This window comes from Pantherophis guttatus, chromosome 1 (assembly GCF_059756535.1).
Source record: "Pantherophis guttatus breed Tessera chromosome 1, ASM5975653v1, whole genome shotgun sequence".
Taxonomy (NCBI): domain Eukaryota; kingdom Metazoa; phylum Chordata; class Lepidosauria; order Squamata; family Colubridae; genus Pantherophis; species Pantherophis guttatus.
Genome location: NC_142063.1, coordinates 67211892 through 67233471, shown reverse-complemented (window position 1 = coordinate 67233471; position 21580 = coordinate 67211892). Strand labels below are relative to the sequence as shown.

At 41.9% G+C, this 21580-nt stretch overlaps 1 protein-coding gene across 1 annotated transcript; it reads right to left on the bottom strand.

The window, feature by feature from the left end:
• Positions 1-796: 796 nt before the first annotated feature.
• On the bottom strand, positions 797-4023 carry INAFM2 (InaF motif containing 2). Its single transcript, XM_060687464.2, has one exon. It carries the CDS (start codon positions 3467-3469, stop codon positions 3113-3115), a length of 357 nt encoding a protein of 118 aa, XP_060543447.1. The 5' UTR covers positions 3470-4023; the 3' UTR covers positions 797-3112.
• Positions 4024-21580: the final 17557 nt, after the last annotated feature.

Below are 21580 nucleotides of genomic sequence, written 5' to 3'. Positions count from 1 at the left end.
ATCGGCATTTTTCAGATGGGAAACGGAATTAAGTGGCAATGTCTTTATTATTCTTTTGGTCATGGCTTGCAACGTAAGGCACACTAAATCCTGTGGCCACAACCTACACGTCAGGTGTAGGTTTATTCCAGCTACAAAAATGTAGCTTCTTCTTTTCAAGTGCAACTTTTTTTTGACTCCGGCATTGTTTGTTCTCAGAACAAAAGAGAACCTCCCTCCTTGCCATGTGTGTCCTCTCCACAATAACAGAAACACCCTTTTGTTTAGAGTCATATACAATATTAAAGTGGGTACAGTACCATATGTGTGTTTTTTCAGGTTCAAAAATTGAAAGAGCAAGCAATTTGCTCCTTGTGAAGAAATGTGCTCCCATTTACTGTAGCTGCGAACAGACATGACATGCCTAACATTCTCTGAATGAACGAGTTTAGAAAAAGAAAACTAAAATCATATGATTTTTTTTAGGCAGAAATCTCTCAATGTATTTTTTAACCTTAAAAATATTTTTTTAAAAAATATACAGAACTTCTGAATGCAGACATAGTTTACATGGCTGAATTAGATATAGACAATATTAGAGCATGTTTACAACCTTAAACTTAAATCTGATGTTCAGTGATAACAATACAAAGTAAAGTGGCTGGATGGCTTAGACATTATAGCAATTTTCTCAACATTTTGCTTTGTTCTTTCCAAGAATGTAATCATTCCCAAAATCATATCAAGTGTCTTTGCTTGTTTAAAATACATGACCAACAGTTTTAAATATACAACATATAAAAAAATATAGTGGAAATTCCTCTAAGGGCACATATTTTTATTTACTAGAATAAAGATAGCATTTTTGTCTTTTATTTTCCCTTAAAGGCCTCTGCCCTTCTTTTGTAACACCTAGCATATTCTTCACTGCAAAACATTGGCTTTTGGGGATTTCCTAGTTCAGTTACTAGCTATGGAATAACATGCTGAATTCAAGAAACCAACCCCACAGACATATATCCAGACAGGATCCCTGGTTTCATCGGGCAACAAACTGCAATGAAAGCAGCCAAACTAAGTTTATAAGCTTGTGCCAGTAAAGTCCCAGGCTTGCTTCTAAATAAACACGTATAGAATTGCACAATGTGTTTTCACTGTCTTACTTACTGGTGCCCAGTGAACTAAGGGTTACTTCATAGGTTGTATTTTTCTAGGAATATTTTTTTCTGCTGAAATTCCACAGATTAGTAGCTGACATTCAGAGTTGCTATCTGACTTGAACACTTGCACCAGTAAAACATATCTGTGACACATTAAAAGTGTATACATTCCAGAGGGGCAGCCATATTAGTTGGCTTGATCCAAAATAGCAAAGAGCCTTTAATTGGTCACAAGATTCATTCTGCAAGTGTATTTGTGTGTGTGTGTGTTTGATGCTAAGACTGATCTGCCTATAGAACATTGCAGAAAGCAGCCTTTAGAAGGACTTCCCACTTTCCCATGGCAAGAAAATTAATCTAGCAAAATGTACACTATGAGATTTGTAAGAAAAAGATTTATTTGTAAATAAGCCTGAATATCAGTCATGCCTGAATGGTGGGCTTTAGCCTTTCAGCATCATTAAATCCTTCAGCTATATCATGAAAGGTGTCAGCTCATACTGTAAGTTAAATTTCTAATATATAAGATAAAAATATAAAAAACAAGGCTTCTAAAGCTAGTCCAAGGGAAACAGTAGGCTAGCCTTATTCAACCTATTACCTCTAGTTGTCCAGGACCACAAAGCTCATCATTCCAGCCAACCCAGTCAATTGACTGGGGATGACAAGAATTTTTATCCAACACATCTGAAGGCGCCAGGTTGAGAAAGGCTGAATTACTTATGAAGGAGGTTGCATAGCTGCTTTACTATTGATGTAATGCTGGAACTACTAATAGGGCTGGCTTTCCCCACTTCTGGTCTGCAGACCCAACAGATATACCACCATAGTATTAAATATCCAATTTACTTGTTCCAAGAAGCTCCAGTAGTTGTCCCAAACATCAAGGTGAATGAAAAAGAAAGATGCGGGGACTCAGAAGAGATATCTTTTAACTCTTTTTTTACTCACTGCTGGAAGAATGATCCAAATAGAAAATGGTGATATCGGAAGGTCTAAAACCTTAGGGTTAACCCCATTTAAAGTCTCAAGATTTTGAGGCTGAACAGAGGGAGCAACTATCACACAACAGAAATAGCACAGAATTCATTAAACGAGCATCAAATCCAATGTAGCTTTGCTAAGAACGGTCAGGAACAGATTTACTCTCCCCTGTCTTCAGACGTAAGATTGGGGTGTAAGGGAGAACATTAACACTTCTGAAATAAATTATTTTCTGACCATGTTTACAGCAGATGACATCCAGTGTTCATTCTGGTTTAAAATCAAGAAACCCGTGTCTAAGAAAATACATGTGAAGCGAACAGGAATAAAACTTTGGGTCAAGTCAGAATGACTGGCCTTGTGTCTTACAGAAGCGGCCTCAACTTCTGCCCCAGGTTGGATGTGAATTTCATAGTAGGTTCTCCCCCCCCCCAATAGCCCTTTGAATACCATTTACATCTGCTCTGCCAATATATGTGCGTACAGAATATAGACTCTATAGCTCTTTTCTATGCATTAATTAAGTGCATCTGTATACAAAGAATTTATACACAAGAATACAAAGGAAATGCATCGGGTACATTTCAGAGAGGCTGACATACCTGAGCTCCATTTCACGTGGCTCCCCCAGTATTTATTGATTAATAAACCATATTTGGAAAAGGGGAAGAAAAAAAAAAAAAAGCTAACACCGTTACAGTCTTCCCTGCTCGAGTCTTGCCAAGAGGGCGAGGTAAAACGAAAGGCGTCTCTGACCTCCAGGCCCTCGGAGTCCACAACAGAGGCTGCGGGGTCCTGTGGCGGAGGCCGGCCGGGCGGTTGCAAGGGAACAAGTCCAGTCGAGTCCAGGGTCCCGTTTCCCGCGGCGGCTGCGCGATTCTCCCACTGGCGGCCTCCTGCCTTCCGTGATCAGGGGCTCCGACGCCGCCGGTGCCGTCCGATGAGTTGGGGGGAGTTGTGCCTCCGGCCTCCCGGGCCGGAACGAGTCCTTACGGATTCGAGGTGTCGCCGGGATTTACCGGAGGAGAAGAGTCGCCACCTTCGCCTTCGATCGGCGCCGCCGGACGCTCTCCGTTGCTGTTTCCCGGGTCGACGGGGCTGGGGGGCGCTTCGGGCGGCTGGGGCTGGGTGTGCGGTTGACCGCCGCCTCTCACCGGCTGCCAGATGAGGCTGTAGTAGACGGCCAGCACGATGGCGGCCAAGGAGACGGACAGTACGTAGGCCAGCACGGTGGCCAAGCGCACCCACTTCTTGTTGGTCTTGGCCGCCATGCGCGCCTTCTTGTCCCCGGTGTAAGTGGCCGGCTTGCCCCGCTCCCCGGCCGCCCCCGCCTCCTTCTCCTTCATGGGGGCGCGGCCCTTGGCCCGCTGCTCCACCACCCTCTCCGTCGTGCTGAGACTCCCGCTGGGGATGGGCCTCCCCAAGGGACGGGCCGCCGATCACATCACAACCTGCCCGAGGCTGCTGGAGGAGGAGGCGGCGGCGGCGGAGCAGATGCGCAGCTGGAGGGCCTCGTGGGAAGAGAACTGCGGTGGCGGCGGCGGCAGCTCCCAGAGGCGGCAGGAGCAGCGGGGCCGAGAGCTGGAAGCAGCTGCGGCTGAGATCGTCAACCGGCCCCGGCAGGATCCCTCGCTAACCTTCCTTCCTTCCTTCCTCCTCCTCCTGCTGGTTCTTTCCCGGGGACGTCGCTCTCTGCCCGCGCCTTTCCGTCTCGCGGCTGCAGGCGCGAGGAGAGAAGGGACCAGCGAGCGCGAGGCTATTAAAGGGGCGATGCAGCGGGAGCTGATAAAGGGGGGGGGGACGCGGAGTGGGGGGGGGAAAGAGGGAGAATGCACAGGAGCTCCCCTCTGCGCCTTAAAAAGGCAACAGAGAGCGGACCGCCAGCCGGCAGAGTCGGGGAGGGGGGTGGGAGGGACAAGAGGCCGCTTCGTCTCCGGCTTTCACGAGCGCGCTTTTTGCAACGCGCCCCCCCCCCCGCCTTTCCCTTCGCTCCCTGGCTTCGCTACGTGCAGCCTTCCGTTCCCAGCTCTGCGGCGAAAGATGAGGAGGGAAGGGAAGCATCTGAGGACGAGGGGAGAGCAGATCCACCAGCCGCCAGTTACTCTTCGTTGGAGTGTCCTGGAATACAAGATACTGTTTAGAAACAACCCCCCACCCCCCCAGTGCATCAGCGTATCCGGGATCAGAGCAGTCCGGTTTAGATTCCTAGGGATTTCAGTGGGTAGCCCCCGCCTGGAGAAAGTAGGGAGAAGGAGGGTTTGACCACTTCCCTGTCTGGAAGTGCAAAATAGGTAGCCGCGAATTATTGCTTCGTTTCTCAGGTTCTCCTGTCATAAATCCAGCTCTGGTTGGGAAAGATGAAAAAGTTGGGAGATGTTTGGCTGCAATGTGGCTGGCGCAGGTGGGTCCCTACAAGCTAAATCTTCTAAGGGGAGGGGGTTATCCCTGAAGATACTAGCTTTGAATTGGTGTGTCTGGACATAAATTGCCCTTGTCCTTTTTTATTTAAATGCTTCAGCTATTTCCTGACAAGCAGCTCCTATTGAGTATAATATTATTTCCAGGTAAGGATTAATGAGATTGCAGTTGGAATGAGGAATAGCATATATTTAGCTCATTTATCTTTATCCACACTTCCTATGGATGCTCAAAACTATTATACATTTGACTAATAAGGATATGAATGGTGGGAAAGTTCAGAGTAAAACTTTATTAGTCTGGTTAGTTTCATTTATCTCCTGTACCAGTGGTGGGATTCAGGTAATTTAGCAACCGGTTCTCTGCCCTAATGATTTCTTCCAACAACCAGTGTGCCCAACTGCTCAGAAAGTTAACAAACGGTTCTCCCAAAGTGGTGCGAACTGGCTGAATCCCACCACTGTCCTGTACTATTGTATGAATAGTACAGAACTTGAATAGTGCCTTTGAGCCAGTGTTGATTCCTGATGACTGTTTTGACAAGTCCCTGGTCATCTTTCTTGGAAATGTCTTGCTGCTGCTTGCTTCCTAGGACTGAGACAAAGGGACTGACCCAAGCTGGTTTAGTGCCTAAACTGGGATTTCCAGTTTCTAGCCTGATGCTTTAAAAGAAAGTGATTTATACCAAAGTGGCTCTCTCAAGAGCTTGTAGTCTAGAGCTTGTAGTAGATCGTAGTCGGCAATCCAAATTTTTGTATTTTATATTTGTGCTCCGTGACAGCAAAGGATTCAGGTGGAGAATACTAGAATAACCTCACCAGTTCCTATCCAAATTATGCTTCCCAATTTGAGAAAGGTTTTGATTTGTACTATACCTGGGATTTGATCCTTAATAAAACAAGTTGTACAAAAATAAGAATAAACGCTCCATTGCAAATGTTAACCTATAAGTACTGAAATGATCATTTATCCTACGGATAAAATGGGGATGAAAAGCATTTGACCAGTCAATCTCAGGCTTTCTTGCTGTTGTGGACTACTAGAAGAACACCTGGCAACAGGATAACAGTGGTTTTTGTTTTTTTAGTTGCAGTCGCTCAGACTCTATCCTGAATTAAGGGATTAGAGGGTCATAAAAAGAGAGTTGCTATGGTACTTCTAGAATCTCAATGGAGATTCTCAGTCATCCAGGTCATAGTTGTCCCAAAGGGGCTTTTTCAAGAGGCAAATGGACTTTCTTCTTGTTGTTGTTTTGAAGACATTTTGCTTCTCATCCAAGAAGCTTCTTCATCTCTGACTGGATGGTGGGGAATGGAAGGATTTATATTCCTTGCAGACAGCTGGTCATTGGCATTCTTTTAGAAAGTCGTTGAGGCCACTTGAGTCGTCAGGGCCACCTGAGTAGTGCAAATGGGTGTGGAGCTTTTTTGGAACTGCTGAAAGGACTGTGTTATAGACTGGAGATAGATGATGTCATATCCCTCTCCCTCTGTTGAGAGAGGGCTGTTCAAAATTGAAAGTTCAGTTGCCTCTTGAAAATGCACCTTTGAGACATATTTCTAGAATCTGGAATTCCTGGTCAACTTTAACTTGAATGTCCTGTCACCTAGTGGAGCCACCCCTGTTGTCCAGTTACTCATTCTCTTCCACTTTTTTTTTTAACCAATGGTCATAATTTTGCCAGGAAACAGTGCTTTCTTGAATTCTTGTTCTTGCTTTCATCTTTCACTACTTCAGATAGAAGCGAGCTTCTACCACCATGAAAAAAAAAATACAATCAATTGTCCAAAAACAATGGTGGTTCCATCTGTCAACATGAATGTTAAATTAATGGAACTCAGGTAGAGAAAAACATTTGTTTTAAATTCCATTTGCCCTCCTTGCAAAAGCGCAAAGCAACAGACTGGCATCTTGCACATTGAGGTCTTAAAAAGTGGTAATGATTGCATCCCAATGGAAATTAATTTGTTTAGGTTTAAGGCAATATCAGTTTTACTTTATGGTATGTAGTTCTGCCATTCTAAACATATAATTCTCTAGAAATAGTAGGCTATCTTCCTTGATTTTATTCTATTTTGCCTGTTAATGTCCCTCTTTTAATCAATTTATCACTTTCACAAATAGGCATTTATCTCTTTTAATTTTGGCTCTTGAATTGGACATATGTATAAATAAGAGCTTTTTAATGTGTTGGTTCTAGTTTTATATTTTACTGTACATTTTCTTGGTGATAGTTGCCCCAAGCATCATTTATTGCAGAAAAAATACAAGTTAAATTAAATAAATAAGCATATGGCATATACAGATTCTTGGTCATATATTGAATTATTAGAAATGAACATAATGTTGAATTCTGATCAGTTGATTGCTGTTAAAAAGTGGTGTTAAACAGTTATCTTTTAATATATGGATTTTACACATGTAAAGTGTCCCACAAGGTCTACCAAGAACTACCTCCAGATCATTTACGGTAAGTTTCTGCAATGAAATTTAACTGATTTGAAATATCAGTTCTTCAAGGAAATTAGAAAATTAGCTAGTGAAAACAGATGTGATTGCACCACTGCTCATTTTAAAATCTAAATAAATAAATATATGTAGGAAAAGAAGGTAAGCAAATACGGAGGTCTACCCACAGACACGGGAAATGCAATATAATCACAGATAAATAAAGAATGAATGTTGGGAATTTGTATTGTTTCCTGTAATTTGCTTAAGAAAACAAACACAATCGGCACAAATGCTTCCTGGGAAAAGAAACTCCTAAATGAACTGTAATTTGTCTTCCGGTTTTCAGGAGCACCATCAAATCTCTCTTAAGTGGGCAATGTTGCTGCAAATAAAAGCGAGAGAGGGGCAGGAAGATGCTTTACTGTAGGATTTTATTCCCCAATAGCACCACCCTTACAAGGCTTCACTGTTGCTAAGCAACAGCTAGGAAACCTGACAAAATGAGATGAATTTGTACTTGTGGTGTAGGATAGAACAACATAATAATATAGTTGGAAGAGTTTTTATGGGGTCTTCTAGTCCAACCTCCTGCTAAAGAAGGAGATCCTATTTTAGACAAATGGTTGTCCAATCTCTTCTTAAAAACTTCCAGCTTTGGAGCATCCACAACTTCTGGAGGCAAGTTGTTCTGCTGATTAATTGTTGTAACTGTCAGGATTTTTTTTTAAATTTCTAGATTGGTTTGCGCTCCTTGATTAGATGAGAATTGTTGAAGAAAGAGTCCATTAGGTTTAGGTAGCCTTGTGCTTTCCAGATGTTGTGAATAATAATACCCATAATTCTGGAATTTGGCCTGTGGTGGCTGGAGCTTTTGAAAGATGTAATCTAAAATTAGTGCAGAACAACAAGTTACACATTCATTTTGGCTGTACCTATTATTTCCAATCATTTGTAGGCAGCATAGTCAGAGAACTTTAATTTTTGTGTTATTGTGTAATTGGCAGAATCAGAATTCAGGAATCAGAATTCTTGAATGATCGAAAAATTCCCTGAATATTTCATTTATATTAGAATAAAGGGGATGAGGCATAGGCTTATATTCATAGATTTTTTAAAAAAATCAAATACGTTCAGTGAAGTTTTATAAAATGATCTAACTGTAAAGTATAAGGTAACATTTCCTTAAAGTTGAGATGATCTGGTAACTTCATGGACTTCAATTATTTGCCATTGCAGTTTTTGAAACTTTCCAGTCCAGCCTACAGCCTTGGCATCCATGTTTAAGAAGAGATGTGGTGTGTTAACAGAATCCCAAGAGAAAATAAGGGAACAGGTAATTCTTGTTTAGCGACTATTTAGTAACCAATTGCAGTTACAATGGTGATAAAAAGGAACTGTATGACCAGTCCTTGCATTTATGACCTTTGCAGATCTATAAAGCAAAGGAAAGCTGAAATAAAATCATAAGCACAGTCTTGATTTCACTTAGAAATTACTTCACCACATGAAGTTGCTGGTTCCAACTATAGTCGCTAAGTAGGGACTTCCTGTAGCGCCGAGGTGGCACAGTACAGTACTGCAGCTACTTCAGTTGACTGCTAGTTCAGCAGATCAGTGGATCAAATCTCACCGGCTCATTGCCTCAGCCTTCCATCGTTCCGAGGTGGGTAAAATGAGGACCCAGATTGTTGGGGGCAATATGCTATTTAGTATACTGTCTTTGGTGTAAGCTGCCCAGAGTCTTCGGAGAGTGGGCGGCATAGAAATATGAATTAATAATAATAATAATAATAATAATAATAATAATAATAATAATAATTGATTCAATGATGCAATTCCTAAAGCCTACAGGTGAGCTTCATTTTACAAGCATAATCGTGACCACATCACTTAGCAATGGCAATCCCAGCACTTCTCATTGCTGTTGTCAACCAAATTCCACCAGTCATTAGCTGAGGATCCACTCCACTCCAAGCCATTCTGGGCTTGGTCCCTTCCACCCACAAGCCTTGGTAAGGTGCCTCCAACTCTTTCAAGCCCCATCTGCCTTGAGGGCTACAAGAAGTCCCTGAGCTGAAATAGAGTCACCATCTTTTTGCTTCTGCTACTGATCAGATGTGCCTGGCCTGGCCCATTGTGAGGCAGCTGATGGTCATGTGAGGCCAATTTCCCCAGGTCTCATGAGGAAACCGCCACGTGTGAGCTGAGGAAAAAAGCCTCATATGGCCAGAAGTTGCCTCACAAAGAACCAGGTTGGGCATGATTAGTCAGCAGCAGGAGCAAGAAGATGGCGAAAGTTATGTAGGTCAGCAGGGGCTGTGGAGGGCAAGAGGCCAAAGGGACGTTGATGGAATGGGAGATAAGGAGTTGAAGCACCCTTGTAGACTTAATTGCGGATAGGCTCCCAAGTGTCTGGATTTTGATCATGTGACCGTGTGGGCACTGCAATGGCCAAAACTTTGGGGACAAGTTGTAGGTCCCTTTGTAACTTCAAATGATCACTGAGCAAATAATTGTAGGTTGAGGATTATCTATATATTTTGGATTTCTTTTAGGGCCTTTTCGTTGAGATAGTGATGTATATTTATTAAGGATATGAAAAGACAACTGATGTATTTTGGAGCCTCCTTTTCTTCTTTAGTTAGGAGGTAATCTTGATATCTTCCCTAAAGTTTATTATTTAAAAAATTATAAAGGAACAACATGAAGTGTTTTTTTAAAGAAAGATTACAGAAGCTAGTTTAGCTGAACCTTGGCTTCACAATGAAGCTTTGATTCCAGGTGCCACTAGCCAAAGCACAGTGGTTACCATGACATAAGGTTTTACAAGTCTCTAGTCAAACAAGATTTCATATCTGCCAGAAAGAAATTTCCTGTCTCTGCAGACAGCATAGATATGGTAAATTAGCAAATCCAATCAAAGACAAAACATTTAAATCGGAGACTGATGTTACAGCACCATATAAAGAAAAGAAATATAGACAATATTTTTGTGAGCTTTCCTGTATCCCTTAAAATTCAGAGGGAATTAACAATTTCTTTTGAATTATTACTCTTATTATGTTGTCATTATTTTTGAAGAAATTTTAAAAAATGCTAAATAGGCATGAAAAACATTTGACACACAAAGAGAAACAACTTAGGCCCAACATAAATTATTCTAGCTAAAAAGAATCAATATTTTTAAAGGACTGAATTGCTAAGTATTTATACATAAAGAAGAAATGGACTAAGAATGAAGATGGAGGGGGTCATTAATCTGCATATTTGTAACCGCAAAAACTATACACATTTATAAACATAGAAATACAATGGATTTCCAGAAAGAAAGGTCTATGTGCCTGCTTGGATCAATGCCCCTTCTTCTTTATCATTAATTGTGATTTAGAATGGCTACTTGCCAGCCCTTCAAATAACAAACATTTGTCCTAATCTGGCACACACATATTATCACTGACCATAGACTTCGACTAATTTCTATTTATGTTGGCATTATAGTGCCAAAATGGACAGAATAGAAGAATGTGTCTACTACAATTAGAACAATTAATCAGTGGAACAACTTGGCTCCAGAAGTTGTAAATACTCCAACACTGGAAGTTTTTAAGAAGAGATTGGATCAGCATTTCTCTGAAATGGTATAGGGTTTCCTGCCTAAGTAGGGGGTTGGACTAGAAGTCCTCCAAGGTCCCTTCCAACTTTGTTATTCTATTCTCTGCTATTCTATTCTATGATGCAGCATACCTAAGAGAAACCATACAGGAATCAGTCAAAAAGTCTATCTAGTCTAGAATCCTCTTTCCCCTGGAATTAACCACATGCCTGCAGGAAATGCATGACCGTAGCAGGTTGCAACTGTCTTCTTCCCACTGCAGTTCATTCCGATTTATTAATGTAGGTAGTTTATAGTCTTCATTACTACCAGCCATTGATCCTTGTTTGGGTATCTGTATAATTATTTGATCTAAATATCTAGGGCATCTGAATAATTATAAGACCATTATGTGTCCTCAGTATTATGGGACCTGGATCTCTATTTGACTAGAAGACTATTTTATGGCTTGGATATTTAGGTTCCTACCTTCTGTCAATACTTTCTGGCCATCTGATTAAATCAGGAAGAGCTTTCTCCTTCCTGGTTCCCACTCTTAAAGAATGTCAACTGGATTCTTGGTTGCATTGCAGGCCTTCTTGATCCTCATCCCCCTTCTCTGGAACATGGTCTCCATCAGACATTTCATTTGCAATAAAAACATGGTTATTTCAGCAAGCCTTTAAGGGGGAGATTATTTGAGATTCCTCCTGTTTTGGGTTAGGAATATTTTACCAAATAAATGTTTAATGATTTGTCTATTTTTTTATTTAGAATAGAATAGAATAGAATAGAATAGAATAGAATAGAATAGAATAGAATAGAATAGAATTTTTTATTGGCCAAGGAAGGAAGGAATTTGTCTTGGTGCATACACTCTCAGTGTACATAAAAGAAAAGATACGTTCATCAAGAATCATAAGGTACAACACTTAATGATAGTCATAGGGTACAAATAAGCAATCAGGAAACAATATCAATATAAATTGTAAGGATCCAAGCAACAAAGTTACAGTCATACAGTCATAAGTGGAAGGAGTTGGGTGGTGGGAACGATGAGAAGATTAATAGTAGGGCAGACTTAGTAAATAGTTTGACAGTGTTGAGGGAATTATTTGTTTAGCAGAGTGAAAAAAATGTTCTGTGTGCAGTGCTCTATAGCGTCGTTTTGAGAGTAGGAGTTGAAACAGTTTATGTCCAGGATGCAAGGGGTCTGTAAATAATTCCTTTACCATATGGTAGGATTGTAAAATATTGTAAGATTATAACGGTATGTAAGCTTAATTAAAATATTATATTGCCTTACATGCATATTCTAAAGTCTAAAGAACTAAAGCTTTAGTTCTTCTTCATAGAATGATAGCTGATCACCTAAAAAAGTTTTATTATGGGAGATATATGCACTCTGTTGACTTTTTAAAAAAAATATAGTTTCCATCTAGAACACAGATGTTGTATTGTCATGTCCTTTCTAATGTCAAAATAAGGGAAAGATTATTAGGAGGGGAACTTTGGAGAACATAGTTAATACTCACCAGTGAATATTTTAGAAAGGAATTCTAGGCACTCTCATATTAAATGTTCTACATCTATGCTACCCTTTGCTGGAAATAAAAGGAGAAGCAGTCAGGGTCCTCTGAATCAGGACTTAAGGCATTCTTAACTTTTGTCCCCTTATAATTCATCAAACTAAGCACGGAATTGATCGGCCATACACTAATTAAAGAGTTTTAGGTGAAATAAAGACATCAGACCAGTGGTGGGTTGCTACCAGTTTGTTCCGGATCGGGGAAACTGGTAGCGGCAGCGGTGGGAGGCTTCGTCCACCCGCCCAGATGTCTCTGTGCATGCGCAGAAGTGTCGTGCGCATGCACGCGCATCCACAAGCAAACCGGTAGCAACGGGATTTGAAACCCACTACTGCATCAGACCTTCACAATGAACCTTTACTTGGCTTTGATAATTTTGTCTGAAGAGGCACCATTTCAATAGATCATAGGTTGTCAAGGTTTGTTTTTGCATATCCCATGTCATTTTGTATACTGGAAGGCAAAATTACAAAACTGTGTCTCACTTACTTTGGCCATGTCATGGGGGGGAATTCACTGGAGAAAGCAATTATATTTGGAAGCGTTAACAGTAAGAGGAAACCAGGCCATCACAGAACACGGTGGCTGGACACCATCAAAGCTGACAACAACCAGAACAATAGAAAAACTCAAAGGAGCACTGGAGAGACCTGGCCCATAGAATTGCCAAGATTCGGACATGGATATGGATATTCATAGATAACATCGTCCAATGGATAACATCACCATCACCCCATATCAGGACAGGTTGGATCTTATTGTTCTCATCTAAGTATGACTGATAAGTGTTGTTTACAATAATGGACCTACAGTTTCCATAAAATCTAGTTAGCATTGTCAGCTTGAGATGTATCAGTAAGGAAGAATGTAGTTATACAATATACACAGCAAGAATATTTTACTGCAGCAACTTGCCAGCTGTACTTACCTTGTGCTTTTAAATCCATCCTGGGCATTGTTTGTAATAGCCATGTACAGATGTAATCTCAAGAAGAAAAATGGTGTATATGGAAGTCTTTGATTATTCATTCAGTCTCCTAAAATAGTCGCCTTTTTATATGATGACTATTAGGGATTTCTGGACCCAAGCTACTGATTACGTCAGTGTTCGTTTCTGAACTGTTGGTAAAATACACTTTTTTACCACACTGTATTAGCAGCCACATATGTGTGTGATATTGAGGCATAAATAGATAGGAATTAATAATTTCCACTCAACTTTGTCTGTGGTGGCACCAACCTCAGTTGTTCTATATATTTTTTTTCTTTTACTACAGGAAGAAAAATGAGAGAAATAATGGACTCTCAACTTCTATTACAGCAGCAAGGAAGATTATAAACATGACTATTAGGCACTTGATCAGTACCTCACAAATTATATGGTGATTATGGCCCATATAACATTTGGGCAATTATTTTCCATCAAACTTATTCCATAGGGGTTTTGTGGGGATACAATTAGGCACTAAGTATACTTCCTTGAGCTTGTTGGAGAACCTGTCCTTCAAAAAGAACAATTTCTATGATCAATGTGACTGTAGGCTTAATTTTATACTTCTGCTTCACTTCTGCTTCTGTTCAATTATATATAGTATAGTTCTACCTGTGGCATTTGCGAATTTGAAACACAAGGCAGTTCTCTGGGAATGAACTTCAGTTTTGTTATTTATGGGCAAATCTGAGCACATAGAAGATTACACTTCACTGAACTAGTGAACCATTTCCCAACTCTGAACTGTTACCCACATATCTTCTTGTTAGAATGAACCCCAAATTAATGTATTGCTGAATACTGGCAGCCATTGGGCCAAAGCAGCTGGTCAATTTGCTTGAAACCTCAAAAGCTGAAATTGACTTATTTTTATAAACTGCAAAGGATACAGGTTGGGATAAAAATTATTCAAATTTATAGGAGCTCAGGCCTAGAATTCATGGTACTGCCTTCTGGTAGCAATGTACCTTCCAAAGAATAATTATAATGTGGAACAGCTATTTTTTTTCCCAAGGATATAAAAGTGCTATCTTTTCATTTTACAGAATTGCTTCTCTCTTTAAATCACACTGATTTAATCAAATCTCCTAGTTCTGAGTTCTTTATGTTCCTCAAAGATCAGCCCCTTTCTAAACTGCCAAACTGGAGGCAAGATATAAATGCCTAATTTCAAGGGGGTTGCATTGTTGCCACTGAATTATAGGTCAATAAAAACATTCATCTCCTGTGGTTTTATATATTATTTTGCTTCTTAAAGCATTTACATGTTGCTATTTGATTTGCCATCATTATGCTTTTAAGGTGGTCCAGGCAGTTCTAAATTGTTTCTAGAAGGAAATTGGTTTTCGCTAACTGCAACAACCAATATTAAATATGAAAAGAACACAACTTTGTATCAGCAAATTTGTGGCTTCAATTTGATTCTGCACATTTCCTGTGGGACCACCTATTTTCCCACTTTTCAATTTTTTTCGGTTCTGAGGTTCATTAGAAGCCAGTTTCCACAATCACTTGTGGTTCCCCCCGCCTTTTTTTAAAGCTATGTTGGCCAATGGATTGACCAAGAGCTAAGAAGTTCTGAAATTGACTAGCTTATCTCTGATTTAAGGAAGTACTTAGCAGTGTACAGGTAGTCCTCTGCTTACAACAGTTTGTTTAGTGACCATCCAAAATTATAACAGCACTGAAAAAAGTGATTTATGATGGTATTTCAACTGTTGCAGCATCTCCATGGTCACATGATTACAATTCGGATGCTTGACAAATGGCATGCATTTATGAAGGTTGCAGTGTTCCAGGATCATGTGATCACTATTTGTGACCTTCTGACAAGCAAAGTCAATGGGGAAGCCAGATTCACTTAATAACTATGTTACTAACTTAATAACTGCAGTGATTCACTTAACAACTATAGCAAGAAAGTCTGCAGAGATTCTCAGTCATCCAGGTTCATGGTTGTCCCAAAGATGCTTTTTTCAGGAGGCAACTGGACTTTCTTGGGGGTTTTTTTTCTTTGAAGACTTTTTGCTTCTCATCCAAGAAACTTCTTCAGCTCTGACAGGATAGTGGGGAATGGAATGGACACTATCCTGTCAGAGCTGAAGAAGCTTCTTGGATGAAAAGCGAAATGTCTTCAAAGAAAAAACAAGGAAGTCCAGTTGCCTCCTGAAAAAAGCACCTTTGAGATATAGCAAGAAAGGTTGTAAAATGGGGCAAAACTCACTTAACAACTGTCTCGCTTAGGAATGGAAATTTTGGGCTCAATTGTGGTTGAAAGTAGAGGACTACCCATAATCAGGAGGACTCCTCTCTTGAATTTCAATAGCCTGCCAGCATGAACCTCCCTTCCTAATGACTGCTACTCCCAGGAGCTCTAGCTATTCACTTCTACCTGTTGTGGCTCCGTTATCTGAGCCTGTGTCATCGGCAGGAGAGGACTCTGAGAGTGAAGGAGAGGAGTTGGCAAGGCCTCCCTCTCCAGGACCCTCCTCTCTGGCAATGCCTTTGGTGTCCGCCGAAGGGCAAGAGATAGGGCCGGGGCCAAGCATGTCCACGCAGCCACAGATGGACAGTGATGAGGGTAATGAGTCTTGGCTGGATCCACGCCAGCGTCGCAGAGATAAGCGCACACAACAGAAGAAAAGGCGTGCCCGAGATTAGGCTGAGTCACTGGACCACACCCCACAGGATATAAAAGGGAGTGTGGTGGCCGGTCAAACCTTGTGACGAACAAAGCTGAAAGCTTCCACACCATTCTGCATTGCCAGACTTTTTGCTACAGACTTTGCTGGATTATCTCTGGACTTGATTGACTCTGCAATTATTGAGCTGTTTCTTTTGATGTACCAGGAGTGGGGAAAAGTTACCTCTCCTCTTCGTAAATAATAAACTCTTGGCAGGCAGCCACTAGGTTGTTGCCAAGTTCCGTTATCATAAGGAAAAGGATTTTGCCGGCTGGTTTGGTCTTTAACTCTTGAACGTCTGTTGGTGTGTGTGCGTGTGGTTGGGGACAGAACACTACCCGCTTTCATATAATATTCTTTGGATAATTTATAGCTCCCACACAAAGCCTCACAACTGCTCCTTCAAATTCCATCTCTCCAATAGAGAGATTGTTGCTTATTCAACAACTGCAAACAGCTGTGGTGGCACAGTGGTTCGAATGCAGTCCTGCAGGGCTAACCCACTGCTCACTGTCAGGAGTTCGATTCCGAGTGGCTCAAGATTGACTCAGCCTTCCATCCTTCTGAGATCAGTAAAATGAGGACCCAGATTGTTGGGGGCAATATGCTGAGCTGACTCTGTAAACTGTTTAGAGGGGGCTGTAAAGCACTGTGAAGTGGTATATAAGTCTAAGTGCTATTGCTATTGCTATTATCTGTCCAAACACTAGATGGCAGCCAAAAGATGCACAAACCCCTCCAATTGTTTGCTGCCCCTAGTGTTAAATAGGATTACTGGTCAACCCATAGTTGTAAGGAATAATAAAAGTTTTTAAAAATCAATCAGTTGATCCCACAACAGGAAAGAATAACAAAACATATAGTGCATGAGGTAATTAGGGCACTGAGTTTGCCAAATGAAGCAGGCTTTCCATCAGTGGTGGGTTGCCCCCGGTTTGGACCGGTTCGCAAGAACCGGTAGTAAAACGAGTGGGAGGCTCCGCCCACTGACTCAGACGTCATCATAGGTGATTTACACATGCGCAGAAGTGGGCACAATGCGAACCGGTAGTAAAGGTAAGTAGAAGCCACCCCTGCTTTTCATGTAGTGTTGAGTTTGGGCAGAACCAGAGAGCAGTGCTGCAAAATCCTCTTCCATGTATATGGTGTAGGCATTCTGTGGGGCAGGAAGATTTAGGGGAGCAGGATTCCCACTGGCTCTGCGAAGGGAGGGAACGCAAAAAAACAGTTACTTGGATTCTTCCCCACCACCACCACCAAAGAGGTGAGAAAAGAAAAGTCACAATTCAGTGTGATAGTTAAAAAGCTTTTTGTGATCCCTTTGGCATTCAATACTTTTAACAGTTGTGTACTCCACACATCAGTGTATAACAAGTTGCTCAGCGCACTCATTTTGCAAAGTGCTTATATTGGAAAAGCACAACATATAATGCAACATCTTTTTATACTTTGGTCCTGGGCAATTTCTAAACGGTATACTCCAGTCTTCTGAATACCCCAGTGCCTGGAAGCTGCTGAGGCCTGGATGGAGAGAACAGGCTCAAACTCAACTCTAAGAAGACCAAATAGCTGTAGGGCCTGGGACCACTCCATTCTTTTTTGCTTTGCCTTTTAATTTATATGCCGCCCTTCTCCGGAGACTCAGGGAGGCTTACAATGTGTTAAGCAATAGGCTTCATACTTTTGAATATTTATACAAAGTCAGTTTATTGTCCCCACAATCTGGGTCCTCATTTCACCTACCTTTGAAAGGATGGAAGGCTGAGTCAACCTTGAGCCTGGTGGAATTCTAGGGAACCTCTGTCTCTGGTCCTGAGTGGGATTGCACTGCTTCTTTCAAGACTGGTACACAATCTAGGGATATCAGTTTCTGCTTGAGGAGCAAGTGGCAGCTATTCCTGAGAGGCATTTTTTTAATTTGATTTATATGCCGCCTTTCTCCAGAGACTCAGGGCGGCTTACAATGCATTAAGCAATAGCCTTCATACTTTTGAATATTTATACAAAGTCAGTTTATTGCCCCCACAATCTGGGTCCTCATTTTACCTACCTTAGAAAGGATGGAAGGCTGAGTCAACCTTGAGCCTGGTGAGATTTGAACTTGCAGTAATTGCAGGCAGCTGATGTTAATAACAGTGCTTTAGTCTCCTGCGCTACTAAGGCTCTGTTTTGCAAGAGAACCTCCTTACAATCATCCATGTCCTTCCCATCTTGCAAGTCAGGGCAACTATTGCAATGTGCTCTACATGGGGCTGCCCTTGAAGACCATATGGAAACTGCAGCTGGTCCAGAATGTAGTAGCATAACTAATGATAGGTAAGCCTGAGATGCCTATGTTACATCTCTGCTCTATGAGCTTCATTGGCTACCAATAAAATTATGGGTGCGATTCAATGCCGATTATCACCTTTAAAGTCCTAATATGACAGGACCTAGCTTCCCCATTGACTTTGCTGGTGAGAAGCTAGCAGGGATCATTGGAAATCATCTAATTCAGGGGTGTCAAACTTGCAACACCTCGTCAAAGATGTATCACAACTTTTTTCCCTTTGCTAAAATGGGAGTGGGTGTGGCCAGTGTGTGACACATCCAGCCCATGGGCCGCACGTTTGACACCCCTGATCTAATTCATGTGGCTGCACATGTGCCAGTGGTGGCACGCAGCCCTCTCTGATCCGCAGTCACCCCGGTTCAGTTCTGCTGCGCATGCGTGCATGCCTCTCACTGGTCAGCTGGTCTTCAGCTCTCTGCCGTGCATGCGTAAGGGCCGGGGCACATGCGGGAGGCACGTGCACCAGTGGTGGGTTGCCCCCAGTTCGGACCGGTTTGCAAGAGGCTCCACTCATCGACCCTGACATCATCAGATGTACACGGCCCCATTGTGAACCAGTAGTAAAAGTAAGTAGAACCCACCCCTGGTGTGCACATGTATTGGGGTGGGATGTGTGCGGGGGTGTACACGCATGCACGGGGGTGGGACATGTGCAGGAGGCCACACGTGCATGCATGAGGGGCGGGCGCATGTGCATTGCATTTTGGGGGTTCAGGCACACGCATTCGCTTGGGCATGTGTGTACACTGTGGGCACTTGGTCTGGAAAAGGTTAGTCCTCACTGATCTATAACATAAAAGTGACATACAGTTATTTTTCTTCAAATGTTGATTTATTGTTAATGTCTTTTATAGTGTTTATTTTTAGTTTAAACCATATAATTAACTGCTGTTAATTATTAACCTAACATTAAGTTAATATTAACTTAATATTAATATTAATATTAACAGAATAACAAATATTCTGTTTGTTTTATATATGCATAAAGGATTCTGCCAAAATAGAGATGAAAATGGCAAAAGAAATGTGCTGGCATTTTTCAGCTAGAAAATTAAAACTTTTGTCTACTTTGAGAAAACAGAGGCAAATCATTGTGTATATGCAGTAGTGGGATTCAAGTAATTTAACAACCGGTTCTCTGCCCTAATGATTTCTTCCAACAACCAGTTTGCCAAACTGCTCAGAAAGTTAACAACCGATTCTCCCAAAGTGGTGCGAACTGCCTGAATCCCACCACTATGTATATGGAACAATTTGTACAAAGAAAATAATTATATCTAGCTATGTTTAATAAAGCCTATTTTTGAGAAAATTGCATAGAAAATTGCATATTAATTATTTTTGCATACAAACACTACAGAAATTATAAGTAGTTACACAGGTTGCATACAAAAACCATGCAAAATTTCACTTACTGTGGAAACATATTTAAAATCTATGCAGCTGCAGATTTGGGGATACTTTGAAACATGCTGTAAACGTTGATTATCACCCAAATACATTTCATCCTGATGTGGCCATATTAACTTTCTTCCCTATATTTCTACTCCAGATTAACACCTGGCAACTCTGCTTTGTAAGAGGTTTAGTCACATGTTTACTATACCATGAAATAGCGAATACACAATTCCAAATCCCCTTGAATTTCTCAAATTGTTCTGGAGAAAATCTATCTATGAGATCTCTAAGAGTTGAAAATGACTTGATGTCACATAATCAATCAATCAATCAATCAATCAATCACTGTTTCTTTAGAGATAGATTGGGATAGAGGGCGATGGTTTTGAGCAGCATGCAGAAGAGGCAGGAAGGCAGGATAAAAAGCATTGACAATAAGAAAACAATTGCCTAGGGAATTCTGGAAGTTGAAGTCCACACTTTTAAAAGTTGCCAAGTTTGAAAAACACTGTGTTATATGAACAGGATAAATTTTTCTGCCATCCTTCTTCGGGGAATGGATGGTTTGAAGGCATCAGCAACTGTTTTCAAACTAAACTCCACCCCCCACCCCCAATCACTCACTGGCCCAGTTTCCCACGACACAAACAACTCAGCCGGAATGGGACTTTTCGCCTCCTACTCTTGACCGTGTCTGCTTCTCCGCCAGGCTTCTGCCTCGGGGGATTCTCCTCTAGCTTTTCTCCTCAGTTCATTCACCACAGCCAATCCGCCATGGTCCCTCCGTCCCACACGCTTTGGCACAGCCCATTCGATGCCACACTGTTAGTCCCGGCCTTTTCACCTCCTGGGACAGTTAGCCGCCAGCCAATCAGCTAGTTGCCAATGCTGGCAGCCAGAAGCCAGCTTCATCCAAAGGAGTTTTTGTTTTGGGTGGGTATCCTAGCCTTAGAAAGAGAGAGGGAAGGAGGAAGGAATTGGCATCAGCTAGTTGCATTGGCAACTAGCTGATTAGCTGGCGGCTAACTATCCCAGGAGGTGAAAAGCCCAGACTAACAGTGTGGCGTCAAATGGGCCGTGCTGAAGTGTGTGGGATGGAGTGACCATGGTTAACTGGTCATGGCAAATGGGCAGGGACATGTCAGCCATGGAGAAAAGCTAGAGGAGAATCCCCTGAGGCGAAAGCCTGGCGGAGAAGCAGGCATAGCCAAGGGTAGGAGGCGAAAAGTCCTAAACCCCAACTCAGCCATCCCAATCAGGAGACTCATCATCCTGCACCAACACAGGATGGCTAGGTACACAGAATGGCAGCCATTTTTAGCCTTAATAAAGAAACAATTTGGAAGGTGTCACCTCATATCTTTCTTTTGCTGAGACAGTTGTTAAGTGAATTTTACCCGATTTTAATGACCTTTCTTTGCCACAGTTGTTAAGTGATTCACTGCAGTTATTAAGTTAGTAACACAGTTGTTAAGTGAATCTGGGTTCCTCATTGACTTTGCCTGTCAGAAGATCATAAATGGCAATCACATCAGTGGTGGGATTCAGCCGGTTCTCTCCGGATTATGGCAACTGCGGAGGCTCCGCCCACCCACCTGGATGTACTGCGCGAGCACTGTGCAGAAGGTTGTATGTATGTGCAGAGGTGGCGTGCGCGACCAAAGCGAGTGTGCACGCACGCTCATTTGCGAACCAGTAGGAAAGGTAAGTGAATCCCACCTCTGAATCACATGATTCTAGGTCATAAATACATACCAGTTGCCAAGCATCCGAAGTAAGTCGAGGACTACCTGTAATTAGAGGGAAGATTCCTTCTGCCCTCCCCCCGGTGGTGAAATCTGAACCGGTTTGCTACCGGTTTGCTGGCCGCGCATGCGTGCTGCACGTATGAACAGTTTACACCAGGTGCGCACTGCGCGCGCATGCCCACTACACACCAAGAGGAGGCTTGGGAAGGTAAGTAGAACAGTGGGAGGGGGGGAATCAACTGTGGCGCACGATC